Source organism: Pelobates fuscus, chromosome 3 (genome assembly GCF_036172605.1).
Source record: "Pelobates fuscus isolate aPelFus1 chromosome 3, aPelFus1.pri, whole genome shotgun sequence".
Taxonomy (NCBI): domain Eukaryota; kingdom Metazoa; phylum Chordata; class Amphibia; order Anura; family Pelobatidae; genus Pelobates; species Pelobates fuscus.
Genome location: NC_086319.1, coordinates 360997812 through 361014918, shown reverse-complemented (window position 1 = coordinate 361014918; position 17107 = coordinate 360997812). Strand labels below are relative to the sequence as shown.

The window sequence follows — 17107 nt, the reverse complement described above, 5'->3', positions numbered from 1 at the left end:
TCAAAGAGGGGTGTGATTTGACTTATTAACAAGGATTTCTACATAGGGATATAGTTTACCGCTTACCTATACCTTTTGAAATAGGTTTATATTCACCCTTTTTGGTCCGTACTTTGGACTACCTATATAGAGACTGCAGGCAGCAGGGTTTTTTCCCTTCTAGCATTTTTTGCTGGTTTACGGAGTTACCAGGTTTTTTGGTTAATATAGTGGATTTATATAGAGTGTAGCTTGCTACACACACATCCAGTGGGTCCATATTGACTCTTCTACTCTCCGTACTTTTGCTACCTGTACACCTACCGGCAATTGTGCCTTGGATAGCTTAACCTACCTGCTCCAAATGAATCAGTTGGAGTCTAAGTATTTTTTAAAGCTTTGACATTATTAAAATTTTGACATTTTTTAGCAGAATTTAAAAAGGGTTGTACTGCTCTATCTTTTTTTTCCTGTGTTTACTATATTATTTCGTTATAAGTGTATTTTGATATAAATATATATATATTAATATCAGAATACAGTTAGAACGAAATAAAACACATCTATATATTTTTTAATATTTTATTTTTAATTATTTTTTTATTTAATTTTTTTACGTATTTACATATTAATTTTTTTTATATTATTTATAAATATATATATAACAATAATTATATATATATTTAATCAGTATCAGTCTACGTGTAATTTGATATTAATATATATATATAATTATATATATATTAATATTAAAATACACCTAGACGGTGTATGTGTATGTGTGTATATGTGTATATATATACTTAGATCATATATATATAATATATATATATGATCTAAGTATATAATTTATTTATTTTTACACTGTTTTAAAACATTTTTATTTGATTTTCAGCCAGCAGGGGGACCAACTGTCATTACAGTTGGTCCCCCTGCTGGCAATGCAGCAGGCAGCTATACCGGCCATGTGATTGTGAGGTCCTCGCAAGGACCTCACTCTCACATGGCCGGGAGGGCTCCTGGAGGGCGGACGTGCCGCGGGGGGCTCCCTGGGAGTCCCCCCAACCGCGATCGCCGGCGTGGGACCGCCAGCGACCGGGTAAGTTACTAAAAACCGGAGGGCGTACTATTACGTCTGGCGGCGTTTAGAGCCGCTTTTAAAAGGACGTAATAGTACGCCCTCCGGTCTTAAGGGGTTAAGCTGCTAAGGAGCTGAAATACAGTGTTTCAAAAATATAATTAATTCCACTAGCACAACAGAGGTGGGAGAAACCTCACCAAAATTGAACAACAAGGAACTTTGGCGCTGGAATCAGATAAGTGAGTGTTTTAAGCCTTTCATGGATGGGGAGGATGGACGGGGTGAAGGGGGCGGAGGGAGCGGAAGGGGTTGAACAGAGCGCAGGGGATGGAGGAGGCTGAGTTGCAAGCGGTCACCTGAGTGTTAAGAATACATCTTCTTATTGTGCTTGGGGCTGTAGTGGAAGGAAAGGTATAGTGGGAGAAAAGGGGCTGTGGTAAGGAAAATAATGCCTATAGTGGAGGGACAAGGGATTATAATGGGAGAACTGGGATTCTAGTGTGTGTGGTAGTGGCTGAGGAGCTGCTTAAAATTGTTTTTGCCACCTTCCCTGATGTTTACCTTGGGCCAGGGAGGGGGCAACCTGATCCCTGGTGGTCCAGTGGGAGATGTTGCTGTCTGCACCTGCGCCATGGGATTGCATCAATGTGTTGCCATGGTAACCCGTGACAAAGCCATGAAACAATATTAAGCGCAAATTTGATGAATGGACACAGCTAGAGTAACAGTTTAAACTGGTAATGAACTGAAGTACATTATTTCAAATATGTTATTAAGTTCCAACAGTGTTGGAAAAATCCTCACCAAGATTGAGCAACTTCATGAAGTACTTCTGTTGCAAAGAATACAATTAACTTTAAAGGAACACTATTGGCACTTAGACCACCTAATCTCATTAATGTGGTATGGGTGCAGTGACCTTGTCCCCCTTAGCCCTACAATGTAAAACAATGTAGCTTCAAAGAAACTACAATGTTTACATTGCAGGGATAAGAATGCATCTTCTGGCTGTCTACCAGACAACCACTAGAGGCATTTCCTGAAGTTTCACAGAGTTTGACTCAGTGAAACAATACTGGACATCTTCATGCTTTGAATGAGGACATCCAGCATCAAGCAAAACCCCATAGGATAGCATTGATTCAAATAACACAGAGAATAACTGTGAATAATTTTGCCAATATCTACTAGAAGCAACCTCAAAAACGTGCTTTGGGTGCTAGTGAGTAGCACTATACAGATGGGTTTTTTTTCAGGGTATACTATGTCACATTGTACATAAATGCAGAGGTCACTGTATAAAGAAGACAATCCATATACTAATAATTATACTAATTCATATAATCTGTGTGCTAACATCGGTTATCTTTTACAGAGCTATTTACTAAAGTGAGAATTCAAAGTGAATTTTAAATTAAAGACTAGAGTAGCTAAACTGAAAGCATAACTGACCTAGGGAATTTTTCATGTTCAGCTATTTTGACCTTTAATCTGAAATTCTCCTTGAATTCACGAAATCACCTTCAATTCTCACTTTAGTAAATAACCCTGTTAGATCATCTTGGTTGACAACCTTGGTTGATAACTACATTTAGAATGTTTATATGTAATTTCTTTCTTAGGCTGTTCCTTAATAACTATAGCTACCTCATTTTACATTTTAGCTCTTTTTATTAATTCTAGCTTTCCATTATAATAAAGTCCCCTTTATGTAAAAAATGCAATAGAAAATATAAGTTAAATGCATTTCCTTTAATTAAAAAATAAACCATATACCATGAAAACATTTATCGGTTTTATGTAGGTGGAGCCCATCTCAAAATCACCAAGTGAAGATTTAAGAAAACAAAAGCCAATTCATCGAGAGGGATATTCTTCTTTGTCAACCACTGAATTTTGTGTTGCTGCTCGAGGTGTTCCTTAATTGAATGTGAATTCCATAGTCGCTGGCATGACGCCTATACTGCACTGGTTAATGTTTCTCTTCATTCTCACATAGCCGGCTTCTCCCCAACCGTCACCCCAGCTACAAGAAAAAAAATATACAATTTTAATTGGTGATTGTAATGCAATAATATCAGATGTTCGCTCTTAATATCTTTAATAAGGTTTATGCCAACATTAATAAATCTGCAAACATTTTTTCTTTGCAAAAGTGGAGGTAAATATCTGAACTCGTAATTTTTCTGTGTAAGCTCAAGGGGCAAATATAGAATACTTTCTTAGGATGCACACACATGTTTTTAATGGAATATGCATAATATTTTCTTGGACAACAAGCAAAGATAAGCTTTTATGTTAGCTATCCAACTTTTAATATATGAGCTTGTGTATATTTAGTTAATAGATTTGGAGTTGGACAATGTTAAATAACTGATTTCCCGATAAGAAGATGAATATATCAAACTACAAGATAATGACTGATAAGACAACAATGATACATTTTGCAGAATGGACAAATTAACTATATGGGCCACGGGATTCTTATATTCTGTAATTTTTTTCAGGGAGAATTAAAAAATATCAACTAAACAATCTGGAATATTTTATTAGGAACTATAATCAATCCTGGGACTTGGCTGCTTCAAAGCAAACATTGAACTATGGTGGTGCACTTCTGAGCTATCGAGCTGAGCTGAGAGTACGCACATTGAATCTGAAGTGCACTCATCTTTGCTCACATTTTTAGAACTTAACTCAGCCTTTTAGGTAAGATAGCTTATAGTGTGTTATGTGTTATACGATACCCAAAGATCAGCCACTTACAGGCATTTGTGATTTTGTGATTTTCATTCTTTGTCAATATGCAATGAAAGACATAGATCAAAGTGATAATTAATCATTTACCTATTCCTTACTGTCCAGAAGTTACGGCCGTAACCCACAACGACGATTGCATGATTTGGTCCATCAGCACAGGTTCCATCATATATTCCTAAATTAGATGAAAGATTATATATTTTTTTTAAATGTAACATATATGTACTTTTACTTTTTTTAAATTTAAGTTTGTTACTTTCCCTTAACAACAACATGGCATCCAGTGTTGAGGATAATTTGGTAAGTTTGTCCATCACGTTACTATTAATCTAAAATTCACCTGTATTTCCTCTCCATTTATATATTGTACTTGTTGCTGTCTGAACAATAATATTTGTTTAAAAAATACTATTTGAGAGCTTGAGATGGAAAAGTTTTTTCAATCCAGAGCTCAAAGATCAATATATGTTCTAAATACTAGTTTCTGAATGACATACACTCTGAGTAGCAAGCTATGGATTTATTTTTACTATCCAGAATCCTAATAAGTTGTTATGGTAAATAGCAATTAGGATAAATGGATTAGATAATTTTATTTATTTATTTATTTAAATACAACAACATTTTTAGACTTCTTTGGATACAAGTGTCTAGAATTTCTAAGTAATCTGAAGAATACATCTCATAACATACTTTGACATAAAATATATTATTGCATCATTAACATGTTTCAATAGAAATTACCTTTTTCATACAGCATAAATTCATCATTAACTCCAATTCCAGCAGTGAGAGGTCCAGTAGTTGCCACTGATGTTGCCATATTTGCTTCTCCATTCACATAATAGAATTTTTTTGCTTTCATCTTTATTGCATTGTTTGAGTTAAATAAGCATTTACCTTGCTAAAAAGACATAAATAGCAAAATAAATTAAAAAAGTGAAACAAATGTATGAATGTGTTCCTCTATAGGAAGAACAGAAAAACATTGCCATACTACTTTTTCTGAACTTTTAACCCATTGATGCTTAGACTCCCCACAGTTTACCATGAGTAGCTCCTGACTCCAATCTAACCCTATGCTTTCTGAGTGATGGTGGATAAACAAACTGTGTTAGTGTCTATATGACCCCTTATTCTGGGTTGTGACGGATTGGCATCATAAACATGGGCTTTGAAGTACCTTTGCCCCTTTCAGCTGTCCTATCCAAATTATGGCGTGAGGTATCATGGTTAAGCAGAGGGCCCCCAAATCCATATAAATGACTTCTTTAATATAATTATTATATAGGAGAAATCTTCATATCCTGTAAACCTAATTAATTCATTCTCTAAACTAGGGTTACCAAAAATTCCCAATTCCCAATTCTATGGTTCTAGCAGCTACTTCTTATATTCAGTGTCCGGTCCCAATCATGTGTCCACACACAGTATATATAACCATGCATCTCTAGCTCATCCATACACATCTATATCACTGGCTCAATGTATGACTGGCCGGGTTTTGGGGCATTCAGTTTCAGTGCAGTGGTTTCTCAGAATACTCTTAAATGTATAGTGCAATGCAAGAGAAAATCTAAATGTAAACAACTGTACAGGAATGTGTGAAGGAATAAAATCTCCTACCTTTTCTTTATATTTGTAGTCATTACTCTTCATAATACCATTTTTGGAAACATATTCCAGAGCTTTAATTGGGAGTCCACCATCACAACCATCGTTTGATTTATCGCAATCCACAAGCTGCTGCTCACTGAATATGAGTTGCTTACCCTTATCAAGGCAGTAACGGGTTTCAATAAGGCTCACCTTAAAACACAATTTACATAAGATCCTTATAATTTAGTAAGAAATACAAACACACAATAACATACTACATTGCACATCCTATCAGAAATTGGTAGGTGCAGGATTCAGGTAGGGTTGTCTCCCAAAATACCACCAAAGAAAAACTCACCCAAAAAAAATATCATCCTCATACAAAAACTAAGTGTGACTAACTGAACCTTGTCACGGGTGCTAGGAGGGGCCTGCTGGCCAGCCTCTTACCTAAAGACTATGGGCACTTTAGCCGCACGAACCGGAAACCACCCTGGAGCTTGTTAAGCCTAATTGCTACTTTGTAGAGTGTTCTAAGTATTTGTCTGGGTGGCCGCAATTCCTATGGATGACCACGAAGTGGCAGCCATCTTGTTTGCATGAAAGCAGGCAGTGGTGCTTGGGCATGAATCTCATGGAACTGAAAACGAACACAGAAACTCCTGAACACCGCTGGACTTCCAGCATCGCCTGCGTTCGGTTCTACAACACTTAGACGCTGTTTGGTGGAAACATTCCCATGAACAAGGGGAACAAGCTCCAAAGTAAGAACATTGACTCTGTTCAGTAGTTTGTTTGGTTTTTAAACGAACAAACTAGACTGAACGTAAGCCCTGATTCTTTGGAACTATTTTGGGCATGGGACCATGCGGGCTGTCGGTCGGTGGTCAAATTATGACTTAAAGGTAATTCCTGAACTGATCTGGGTGATTTTTGGATATGTTGGTCACTCAGATCGGGGCTATCAGGGGATGAAACTCTTGTGGGGATTTTGTGTGTTTTAAGGTATTTTGGGGGTTTTGTAAAAATGTGTTTTTTTTTGTGCCTGGAGATAATTGAGTTTAATACAATGCTTGACTCAATTATCTCCCAGGCGTAGGGGAGGGATTGACCTATTTTATATGAGTGTGTCCTGGACCTGAGAGCCAATGTAATCGTGTATATGTTTTACTGTAGTCTACTCTCAGGTCCAGGGGGGAGTGCCCCTTGCATGGGCACCTACATATAATGCCAATTGTGGCTGCCATTAAACAGATTAGTTTTACCCTTCACGAAGTCTAGGCTTATGTTTGGGGGATCGGAGAGCTATATTCACTCTGGGGAATGCTATAATAACTACACTCCCTTGGCTTACAATGGTTGCTCTTGTAAGAGCAGCCTGCTTTGCTCTCTGAACTAGGAGAGGTCTACCCACTGGAAGCTGAATCCTGGTCTTGTGTCCAGAGTGGGTGGAGGAAAGTGAGACCCCTACTAAGCAATTAAATGGCAGAATTAATATGCACAGACACTCCATTAAACACCACAAAGAAGGATCATACTGCACTGCTGTGGGACACCACTTTACCCAGCTTGGCCACTCAATGAAGGACCTAAAAATCTAAGTACTGAAAGGGGGTTTTAAAAATACCCAAGAAAGAAAAACGTTTGAAACCAGAATGATCAAATTGTTTAACAGCAAGAATAGAGGACTAAATATTGATTTGGGTTTCCTGTCCCACTACCAGCACTTTACATGAACACTCTCCCACATTATCTTACTGTTCTGTCATATGCATCAACACTTTAAAACACATTCCAATATGTTTATTCTATCAATATACCAAGTACTATGTGTAGACCTATGCTTTCCCATACTCTTATGTGTGCTTATATATGTGAGTCTGCATTTATATTTGAGTATATGAGTTCATGTGCATGTATATGTATATTTGTTCATGTGTTTATGCGTTTGCATATACACACACATATATATATATATATATATATTTGTGTGTGTGTGTGTATAAAGTGTACCATCTTCTTCACTGTCTGCTTTTTTTTCTCCCTCTCCCCCGTCACTCTGATTTTCAAAAAGATATGTATGACCCTCTGCAAAAATGTTGTCTATTTTCTATCAAACCTGTGTCTTATCTGCACTCATGTCACTTTAACCCCTGTATCACAACTCAACTTTGAATTCTATGTGACGCCTTGCTCAGAAATGCTTGACTTGAGAAGGGGATGTTCTCCTGAAAGCTTGTCATTAAAAAATTATGTTAGTCCAATAAACAAGGTATTACAAGATACGAATTGTATCTGTTTTTTACACACACACACACACACACACACACACACACACACACACACACACACACACAAATATAAAAACATATATATTATTAATATGTTGCTGCTATATAAGTAATTGTAATTATAATGAATGAATCATTTATTGAACGTTATCCATAACTTAATAAGAAAAAAAAAACGGAAAAAAAAAAAAATATATAGACACCCCAATAGTGACAGGTTATGAGAAATTAAGATATTAGTAGCATAAACACATTCTAAGTAGCTAATAAATAGTTCTTACCGTTGCAAATGCCCAACATGAGCCACATTCGCCTTGACTTTTAACAGGAGTCACACATTTTGAATTTCTCCAGTCATATTCATCAGGAATAACGGGCAGATTTCCATGGCGAATATGGGTATGATGTGAGATTGCCATTTGCCCTTTCAAACCAAGGCTGATGTGGGAAGCCCGTTCTTCTGGGGTCTGAAAACAGGATAACCATATTTATTAAGAAAACATTCCAATCACTTTATTCCATTCACTAAATGCAATATTATGCAAATAAAACATTTATTTCCTTTTAATTTATTCTTGTATACTATTACAAATATTAAAAACAAGTTGTTTCAAGTATAAAAAAAAGAAATCAGATAAACATGATATAATGACCTGTAAAAATGTCATTTTCCAGGAAGTCAACAGCAATTAATGTAGATCTAGAAGGGTTGTTCCCTCACTAGCCCTCCTGCATTTGCAGTGGTCCATCTTTTATAATTCATGAATGCCATTGTGAAACCATTGGGGGTGGCTCTTGTTGTATGGGATTCATATTTTTTTTATTTTATTTTTAAAGTTAAAATTGGTACTACTATTACTTCTTTGTATGATCTTAGCATTGCCAATGTAGCCTGTCTACATGTTAGAAATACATTACTAACATAGTAGAAAAATCGATTCTGTTGTTAATTCCTTAATCTTTCTGATATGTATTTCAAACAAATAAAATATTTTCCAGAAATTACATATCTTACAGTGTCAATCCCATCTTGGTTTTGGGATTAATGCATGATTGAAAGATGCAAAAAAATTAAGAGAAAATGTTTCTCATGCACGGATTTTCCTTATTAGCTGCAGCTTAAAAAAAAACAAAAAAACAGCTTTTAGAATCCACAGGGTTTTTAAGTTACAAAGTAGCTCCATTTATGTTTTCATGGATAATAATTACTGCAGCTATAATCAAAAATGCAGAGTGATGGAAAGGGAGGACCTCATTACACCATCATTTTACAACATTCTAAATGTACTGGTGCTTGGTGAGTATCTTGTACACATGTTATCAGGGTACATAGAAGAGTTTTATAGCCCTGTTCATTATTGGATGTTTTGTTCAGTTTATTTTTTTATATATATTATTTTAGATTTTTATATAATCTGGTATAGAACAATCAAATTTTAACAAAATAAATAATATACCTCCAGAATGATTTCGACAAACTTACCAGATCTGCAAACTGATTCATTGTCAAAGTGTAGTTTTTAAGACCTAGTTCTGCCAGCTGGTTGTGTTTGTGCACCAGATCCCTCGTGGCTAACCATGCTTCTTGGCGATTCAACTCAATTTCTTCTGTGTCATATTGTTTTCCTGCCATAGAATTTAACCATTGAAACGTTGTAATTTATAACATTTGGATAAAAACTGCACATTATATTATGTTGTTGTGTTTGCATTGATGGATATTTGTTAAACTCGTTTAAACTAATATTACTAATATTTTATTCAACTCAAATCCCCACTTACAAATCTCTAAGAAATAATTAATAACTGTTTGCAATAAGATGGTTTAAAATGAATAAATGTAATACAAAAATAAATCCACAATACAGATTAAAGATCTATTATTATTATTAAAGATAAAAGAAGCATTTATTTTTATTTTTTTTAAAACAATTTCTTCCTCATTTAGCATTATTTCTAGGGTATGCAATTCCCATATTCCTTTGTGAGGCTAATTACTCATGGAAGCATAAATCCCCAGTAAAATTAATAAATTGAATATATTAAAAAACAGAAGATTATAAAAAACAATTAAAACACTAACTCTTTTAATGGGATGTTATTGATCCTTCAAATTCAGCATTATAGAGCTGTAGTTATGGGTCAAAATAATTCAGAGACTTAGGTTTTTTTGGTGAGCATTCACACATTTTAATAGATGTTACAGATCAATCAAACCACTGTTAATGTATGTCTTTTTTTTTTTGTCCAATAACACAGTTAAGGCCCTTAACATGTATATTCATAATCTTAGTATTTGTAACATGAGTTTTTGGCAATCTTTAGAGCTATTATATTTTACAAATATAATGAATGTATTTAATGTAATTAAGCAACAGAGCCAACGAATAAAGTAAAGTATATATTAAGGCAAAAACAGGTTTGCAATTCTGGGGTAATCAACTTACTTGGCATGCATTATGGAAACCAATGGAATGTTTTATTGCATTGACACAGAATTAATAAATATGTCACTAACAAATCATAGGTATGCAAATAAGTACATGTAACTAATTAGCATAAACCATACATGTGTGTATCTGTATAATTACCATATTTAGATTTCCACAGATTCCATTCTTGTTCAAGGAAATGTGCAGCCGAAGCGCAGACAACAATTGTTGAGAAGAGGAACAGAAGTTTATTGAACTGCATCCTAAAGTAAACCAATAGTACGTCTTTAGTTTACATACTGCAGTTACATCTTCCACATCAAAGATTTATTTTGAAATATGAAAACTATAAATATCCATCCACAACTAAGATTAAAACTAGAAGTGTAATCAGTTTCTAATCGTAAAGGAGGCAAGATAGTTTTATAAAACTGTTTAACCACACACAATAGTTTTTCCTAAGTTAATATGCTGTATGTACGTTCTATGTTTGAAATAGCATGTACACTGTAATAAAGCTGGTAACGTACCTGTCCAATGTGATCCCAGGACCAGGAGCTCCTTCAGGTCTTGGTGAATGAACATCTGTTAACATTGGTCTTTTTATATAATTCTCCCCACCAATAGAATTCTTACTTTCGGCAAGTCATGCTAAGAATCAGATATGTGAAAACAGTTTGACCTATCACAGAACTGATAAGATATAATATATAAGATTGATTTGATATAACAGAGAAAGGAAATCACAACAAAAGAGGAAATATGTGATATCTTTTGGTGGTATTTTATTACGTTGACAGCATAACTTAATAATAAAAAAGGAGAGAGGGAAAAACATATATCTACCACATGCAAACAATGATAGTATGTTTAAAATATATTGACATATGAGAATAGGATAAAATAAGCCTATTAATGTCTCTTAAGTATTTTACACATAAAGATAAAAATGGAAAATGCTGTTTGAGAAATTACTACATTTTGAATATCTAGATGGAACTATGTGCAAAACATTTAAGATATGTTTAATATATATATATATATATTTGACATTCTTTATTTTTGCAGTGCTTAGCGTATCAGTCAGGATAGCATTTACATTTCACAAGGATATATATAATAACGAAGAGTAGTAGATCTAACATGAAATGTTAGGAACATTGCACTTGCGAACACAGCAAAAACACACTTCTATCATGGGGAGCAATATGAAAGGTCAAATGCTGTAATATAGAATTGTGACTGTCTACAAGAGTTGGATACCACTGGGTAGATAAGTTTAACTATTGCAGAGGCCCAATTAAAGCATTTTAACTAATTTAGTGAAAATAGGTTATGGCATAATGGATAACAAGCTAACAATAAAGCCAAGGAAATAGTTCCAATGGTTAGGGAAAGAGCTTCAAGATATTAGCCAATATTAGTCATCTGCCACCGCAAGCAGGCCACAGCGGGAAGGCAGCTTCTTTGCCAGGTATGCTGCGGCCCCACATCTCCCAAAGTCCAGGCTTTAGCAAGGGTCGGTCCCTTTTGTTCCTTAGTGCCTCACTGGCGGGTCATAGGCTTACCCGATGTATAGAGAGACCATCGGGCAGATGGACAGTGGGTTGGATGAAGCTCTGCTTGGGTCCGCAGCCCAGAAGAGGAGAAGGAGGTCTGTTCAGCAGGCTGCATCGGTGCATAAAGCTGGAGAGCTGCGCCCGGTTTGTGTTTCATCACCAAAAAGCCTGGCAGATCCTGTCAAATTTAGCCTCAAAGAGATTCTGCCATGTTGGGTCCCCCTGCATCACTGTTACCCAAGGAAGCCTCAGCACAGTGGCCATTATAGCCCAGTAAGCAGTCCTTTGATATAGTTGGCAGTCAGGTCAGGAGTGTGAGTTGCTTTCCCAGTGGGGACCAGTTTATCTCTCGCTGGTCCAAATGGGGGCAGGGGTAGGTCTGCAGACCAGCTGCAAACAGAGGAATGGCAAAAGTGGCCGCCTCTCCCCAAATCTGTTCACAGTAGGCCACAGCATGCCAGAATTCTGGGCAAAGTAGCTGGCGATATACCAGGGCACACCAAAGGTTGGTAGTGCACATGGGTGGGTGTAGTGACGCAATAGTCAAGGTTAATGCTTTTTGGCTTTTTGGCAAGGTAGTCAGGAGCCCTAGAGCCATGCATCGGACCAATTTCGTGACTTCTTCTGGCCACCTTGAAATTATATTTAAATGAACATATACACTATATATTTTAACATCTAACTTGAGCAAACAAAATTCCAAAGTGAGCCTTATTAGTCCCTCTCAATTGACATTTCCCTTGGTGACCACCTTCTTCAGTCTCATAAAGTTGACTAACTCATCAATAGCAAACATGGTAAAAAAAACTCCTTACATCTAACATCCCTTAGAGTTAGTCTGGAACAATCTTCTATAATATGCAGCCTACTTGACCAAATACTGTGCTTACCTGATAACTCTTTAAAAAACCTTTTCAGCTATTCGAGAAAACTTAGAGACACCCATCATAACATACACTTTTAATCCTTTACTCCACACACACTTCAGTATAGTTGAAATTGTTAGCTTTGTGGGCTGAGTGTTGTATTTGTTGGATATATTCTTCTCCTGGAGATATGTTGCTGTCCATGTCCATGTCTCGTTCCCTAGACTTACTTGCTTTTACTGCAACATGGATCTCTTCCTCTGACACTGCTAACCCTGTCTCTTTCTTCTGTGCTGGTCTTCACTTTACTCACAACCCAAGACATTATGACAGTCAAGGTGGTGATATAGTGTTCCTGCTCTCACCTCACTGCTCCTTCAAACTTCTACCCCATCTTGCCATTATTTATTGACCTTACTCTCCAGTTGCTTCTCTCACACCTCGCCCCACTGTGTGTCTTTACATTGCCTCACTGTATACTGTAGGAGTCAATTAAAAATACTAATCCTTAACTATAAAACTCTTAACAACTCTAGCACCTGTTATATTTATTCAATAATTCATAGGTATGCCCCTTCTCAGTCTCCCCGCTCTGCCGGTGACCTTCTCCTGTCCGCTGCTTGCACCCTTACTGCCTACTCGCTAGAAGGACTTCTCATTGGCAACTCATTTCCTTTGGAACAGCCTGCCTAATTCCATTAGACTCTCCACTAGTCTTTAATCATTTAAGAAGTACCTCAAAACCCATCTCTTCATTAATGTTTATGGCCTGAGTAACCTCTATCTCACATACCTGCCTCTTGCTCTCTCCTAAAAGGCCACACTCCACTCTGTCCTCCAATTCTGCTTCACTCCCATCTTGTTTTGTTTCTTTCCCCCTCAATGCCTTTCCTATTAAGTTGTATACCCTACTTCTTGAGTGGGATAGGCATAAGGCTATCCTAGATTTAAGATAAGGCCAAGGAGCTTGATCCAAGGAGACATCTGACTGCTATTTTGGGGTCAAGAAGGAATTTTTTCCTAGTTTGTTGCAAAATTGGAAGCGCTTCAGACTGGGTTTTTTGCCTTCTTTTGGATCAAAAGCAAAAACATATGTGAGGAAGACTGAACTTGATGGACGCAAGTCTCTTTTCAGCTATGTAACTATGTAACTATGTAACTATGTAACTATGTAACTATGACTAATGAGAGTATTTAGAAAATTTAGCAGACTAGATGGGCCCAACGGTTCTTATCTGCCGTCACAAACAAAAGGGAAAGTAGAGCCAAATAGAAGGTATACTTTAGAAATCGGGGGGTAACCCCAAGTATAACGAAACAGGAGAACAAGAAGTATGCCTATTAGTTAATGAGTTATAACTCAAAAAATCTTGATTCAGAGAGAGGTATTAGAATCTATGCAGAGTAAATCTGACGAAGGATTACACTGATAGATAATAAACGAACAAAATAAATACATTTTATTATATCAAAATAATATTAAAAAGAAACCGAAACGTGCTAGTGTACAAAAACGGTGCAAACCTATAGTTAATACTATAAGTGAAATCCAAAATTAGTGTGAATAAGCTAAAAGAAAAGAGTATCAGCCAGAGTTATATCTCTATTAATAGTCTAGGGTAAGGTAACCTAAAAATGAACAGGACTGATAGAGGATCCCTAGGTGACTTGGTAGGAATGGAGTAGATCTGAAAAAACTGAATGTCAGTAATATTCTGGAGCGCCTGGGGAATTCAGTCTGTGTTTTAAAGTATGTTCCAGTGTTGTATGGTGTAACAAGTATATAGACCGAGATATAACATGTAGGGACGGAAGGGACAGCTCACAGTCAGTACTTTAAAGTAAATTTCAGTATTATGTGGTGTAAAGAATATATATATCAAGATGTAACATGTAAAGGACGGAAGGTACAACTCACAGTCAGAACGACGATAATAACAATCAGCAGGTATTGTGACAGTGTAGCCAGAGCATGAAATAACAGAATCAGTCTGAATGTTCACAGCAAATGGATATAAAAAGTAACGAAATTGTAGCCGTTAAACACTGAAGTAGGCTGCTCGGATGGAGTTAAAGCTCAGACCGCACTGCCCCTGTGTCTTTCATGGGCACCTGTTCCTAGTGCTGGTAATGCTAGCTGCAGGTTTAAAGAGAAGGATCGTAGCTAATGCAATAAATACGATAGAACTGAACAATGCTACAGCTGTGGGCTAGTGCTAACGCTAAATGACCCCTGTGCCTTCGAGGGCACCTAACTGTCATCCCGCTGAGAACTAGAAATAAGTTTGTAGAGTTGCACCAATAAAATAATACTGCTGAACATGTGCCTTCAAAGGGCACCTATGGCTAGTCCCCCTGGCCGTGGATACTAAAGTACAATAAAACTAATATCTAAAGTAAATCTGAAGATAAATAAAATGAAAGAGCATGGTCACTGATAGACGTACTCAACACTAGATCATGTGTGAAGTACTAAGTGACACCCTGACACGCACGTTTCGCCCGACCTGGCTCGTCACTTAGTACTTCACACATGATCTAGTGTTGAGTACGTCTATCAGTGACTATCATTTTGGGGGTTAAGGGAGGCAATTGTACACCACCAATAGTGTCAGTGTTTCGATTTCGTAAATCACCAACTGCACCCAGAGTCGTAATAGCCGTCACACGGGACATTTCCATTAAAGTTGCCCTGCTTACCAGGGCCATAAATACCTCTGCAGTGAATGTTGAAGAAGGTGCAATCCAGCTATTTGATGACTTGCCATTCTTTGTGCTAGCGGAAAGGAGGAGATTTATGCCAGTAACACTGGAGATTAGATATCAGTCACACTGGAGACTGGAATTAGATACCGTTGGGCAGTAACATGGACACTGGTGATACCCTACAAAGATACAGTGCTGACCCTATTTTCCAACGAGGATCCGGCAACAGTCTGACACACATTATAGCTGCCTCCTGCAACAAAGCTGCCATCGAGGGCACAGGTGGCTCAAACTGCCTTTGGTGCAGGGCCCAGACAAGTACCCCGGAGCTGTACCCCTGACCCTCCATAGACTGCAGCGCCATGAGAAGCATCTCGCCTTACCAAGCTCCAGCAGAGGCCAGTCAGACACCCACACCACAGTTTTCCTAAATGCGACCTGCTAAAGTTGCAGGTTTTAATGTTGGACGGCACTGCAAGTTACCGGCTTCCCAGCTGTTACCCCCTTTCCCTTCTCTCTATACTATCCCTTGTGGGCAGTTCGTTTCCCTCACACACACGGGGAGGGCTGGATGAGCACGGGTGCTGGGGGAGAGGGATTGTTTGAACGCATTGACCATAGAGGGACTAGCGGGTACAATCTTTGGGGATGGCCTCATCCTTTGCTCCCTTCCTTAATGTTTATTGCCCCTTAGATGATAGATAACACATTTTCGACAGAGAGACACCGCTCCTCCCCCGCATCAGAGATTTGCTAGTAATCAACGTGATAGGTGAATGCTTGATGGTTAAAGGAGGAGCATGCACCCAGCCAACACTAGACCCCCCAAGACTCACAGTGTGCAGAGGGGTGGGGAGAGTAAAGGGACACGACAGACTGCCAGGTACTGAGCAGATTGAGGCTCTTTGGACATGAGGGCCTGCCCCCCCCCATTAGCGACATGGCAGTCGACAATTTAGAGACTGAGCAAGTGAGTGTGTATTTATAGAGGAGGGAAGTTTCTGTGCCCGGCCTTCAGCCCCTCAGAGCCTAATTTACTCTCTTGATGAATTTATACTCTGTTAACTGTTTGGAATTTTGATATCAATGCAAAATCAAAAATAAATAAAAATTTTTTTAATAATATTGTAAAGTGCTGTGGAATATGTTGGCGCTATATAAATGCCAAAAATGATAATAAAATATCCTAAACATCATATCCCATAGAGAAACGTGTAAAACCACAAACACACATTTGTAATCCATTGCATAGAAAAAAATATATGCAGAGATTGAGTTTGTGTATTGGAAAGTAGAGTAGTATGTTCAAATGGCATATGTTTAATGTAAGATTAAAAGAATGAAATATGGCCTATATTACAAAACTTAATTGGAATTTAAATTATAAATTAGTATAAGTACCCGAGTTTCTGTTCTTTCAGTTCCTCCCAGTTACTTATTTTGGGTTTCCTACTAACAAATAGGTCACACTAAGGAGGTTTGTGTGGTGAGCATTTATGTAAGTTTATAAATGCATGTTAAGACCGAGAAGAGGCAAATACCCATGTTAAGAGAAAGCATCCCTGGGTAACTTCTTGATGGACAGACTTGTATATGACATGAGGTGTAAAACCTGATGCTAAGTCCAGGCAGACAGTTGTTCCTACCAAGGCATATGGCATTGATTGCTGTTATCTGTGCATTTTAGCACATACGCAGGCTTTTTCAGATTGTGAAAGGTAAAATATTGTTTGGATCTTTCTGCTTATCTAAATCAGCATATGAGACCAGGATATCCTCTCAGTATGAACTGGTGAAGATCTTCTATAGATTTGGATATCACACAGCCTCGGTA

General features: G+C 37.4%; 1 protein-coding gene across 1 annotated transcript; it reads right to left on the bottom strand.

Annotated features, from left to right (window-relative positions):
• Positions 1-2793: 2793 nt before the first annotated feature.
• On the bottom strand, positions 2794-10737 carry LOC134601852 (uncharacterized). The gene is made up of 8 exons (XM_063446354.1): positions 10673-10737; positions 10302-10405; positions 9194-9336; positions 7992-8177; positions 5447-5629; positions 4565-4724; positions 3908-3995; positions 2794-3086 (listed from the first exon to the last, which is right to left on the bottom strand). Exons 1-8 carry the CDS (start codon positions 10735-10737, stop codon positions 2981-2983), a joined length of 1035 nt encoding a protein of 344 aa, XP_063302424.1. The 3' UTR covers positions 2794-2980.
• Between the last annotated feature and the right edge of the window lie 6370 nt (positions 10738-17107).

Coding starts and splice junctions, on each gene's coding strand:
- LOC134601852 (XM_063446354.1), bottom strand. CDS start 10,737: ATGTTAACAGATGTTCATTCACCAAGACCTGAAGGAGCTCCTGGTCCT. Junction 10,406..10,672: donor CCTGGGATCACATTGGACAG/GTACGTTACCAG, acceptor GGTTTACTTTAG/GATGCAGTTCAATAAACTTC. Junction 3,996..4,564: donor ATTTATGCTGTATGAAAAAG/GTAATTTCTATT, acceptor CATCTAATTTAG/GAATATATGATGGAACCTGT.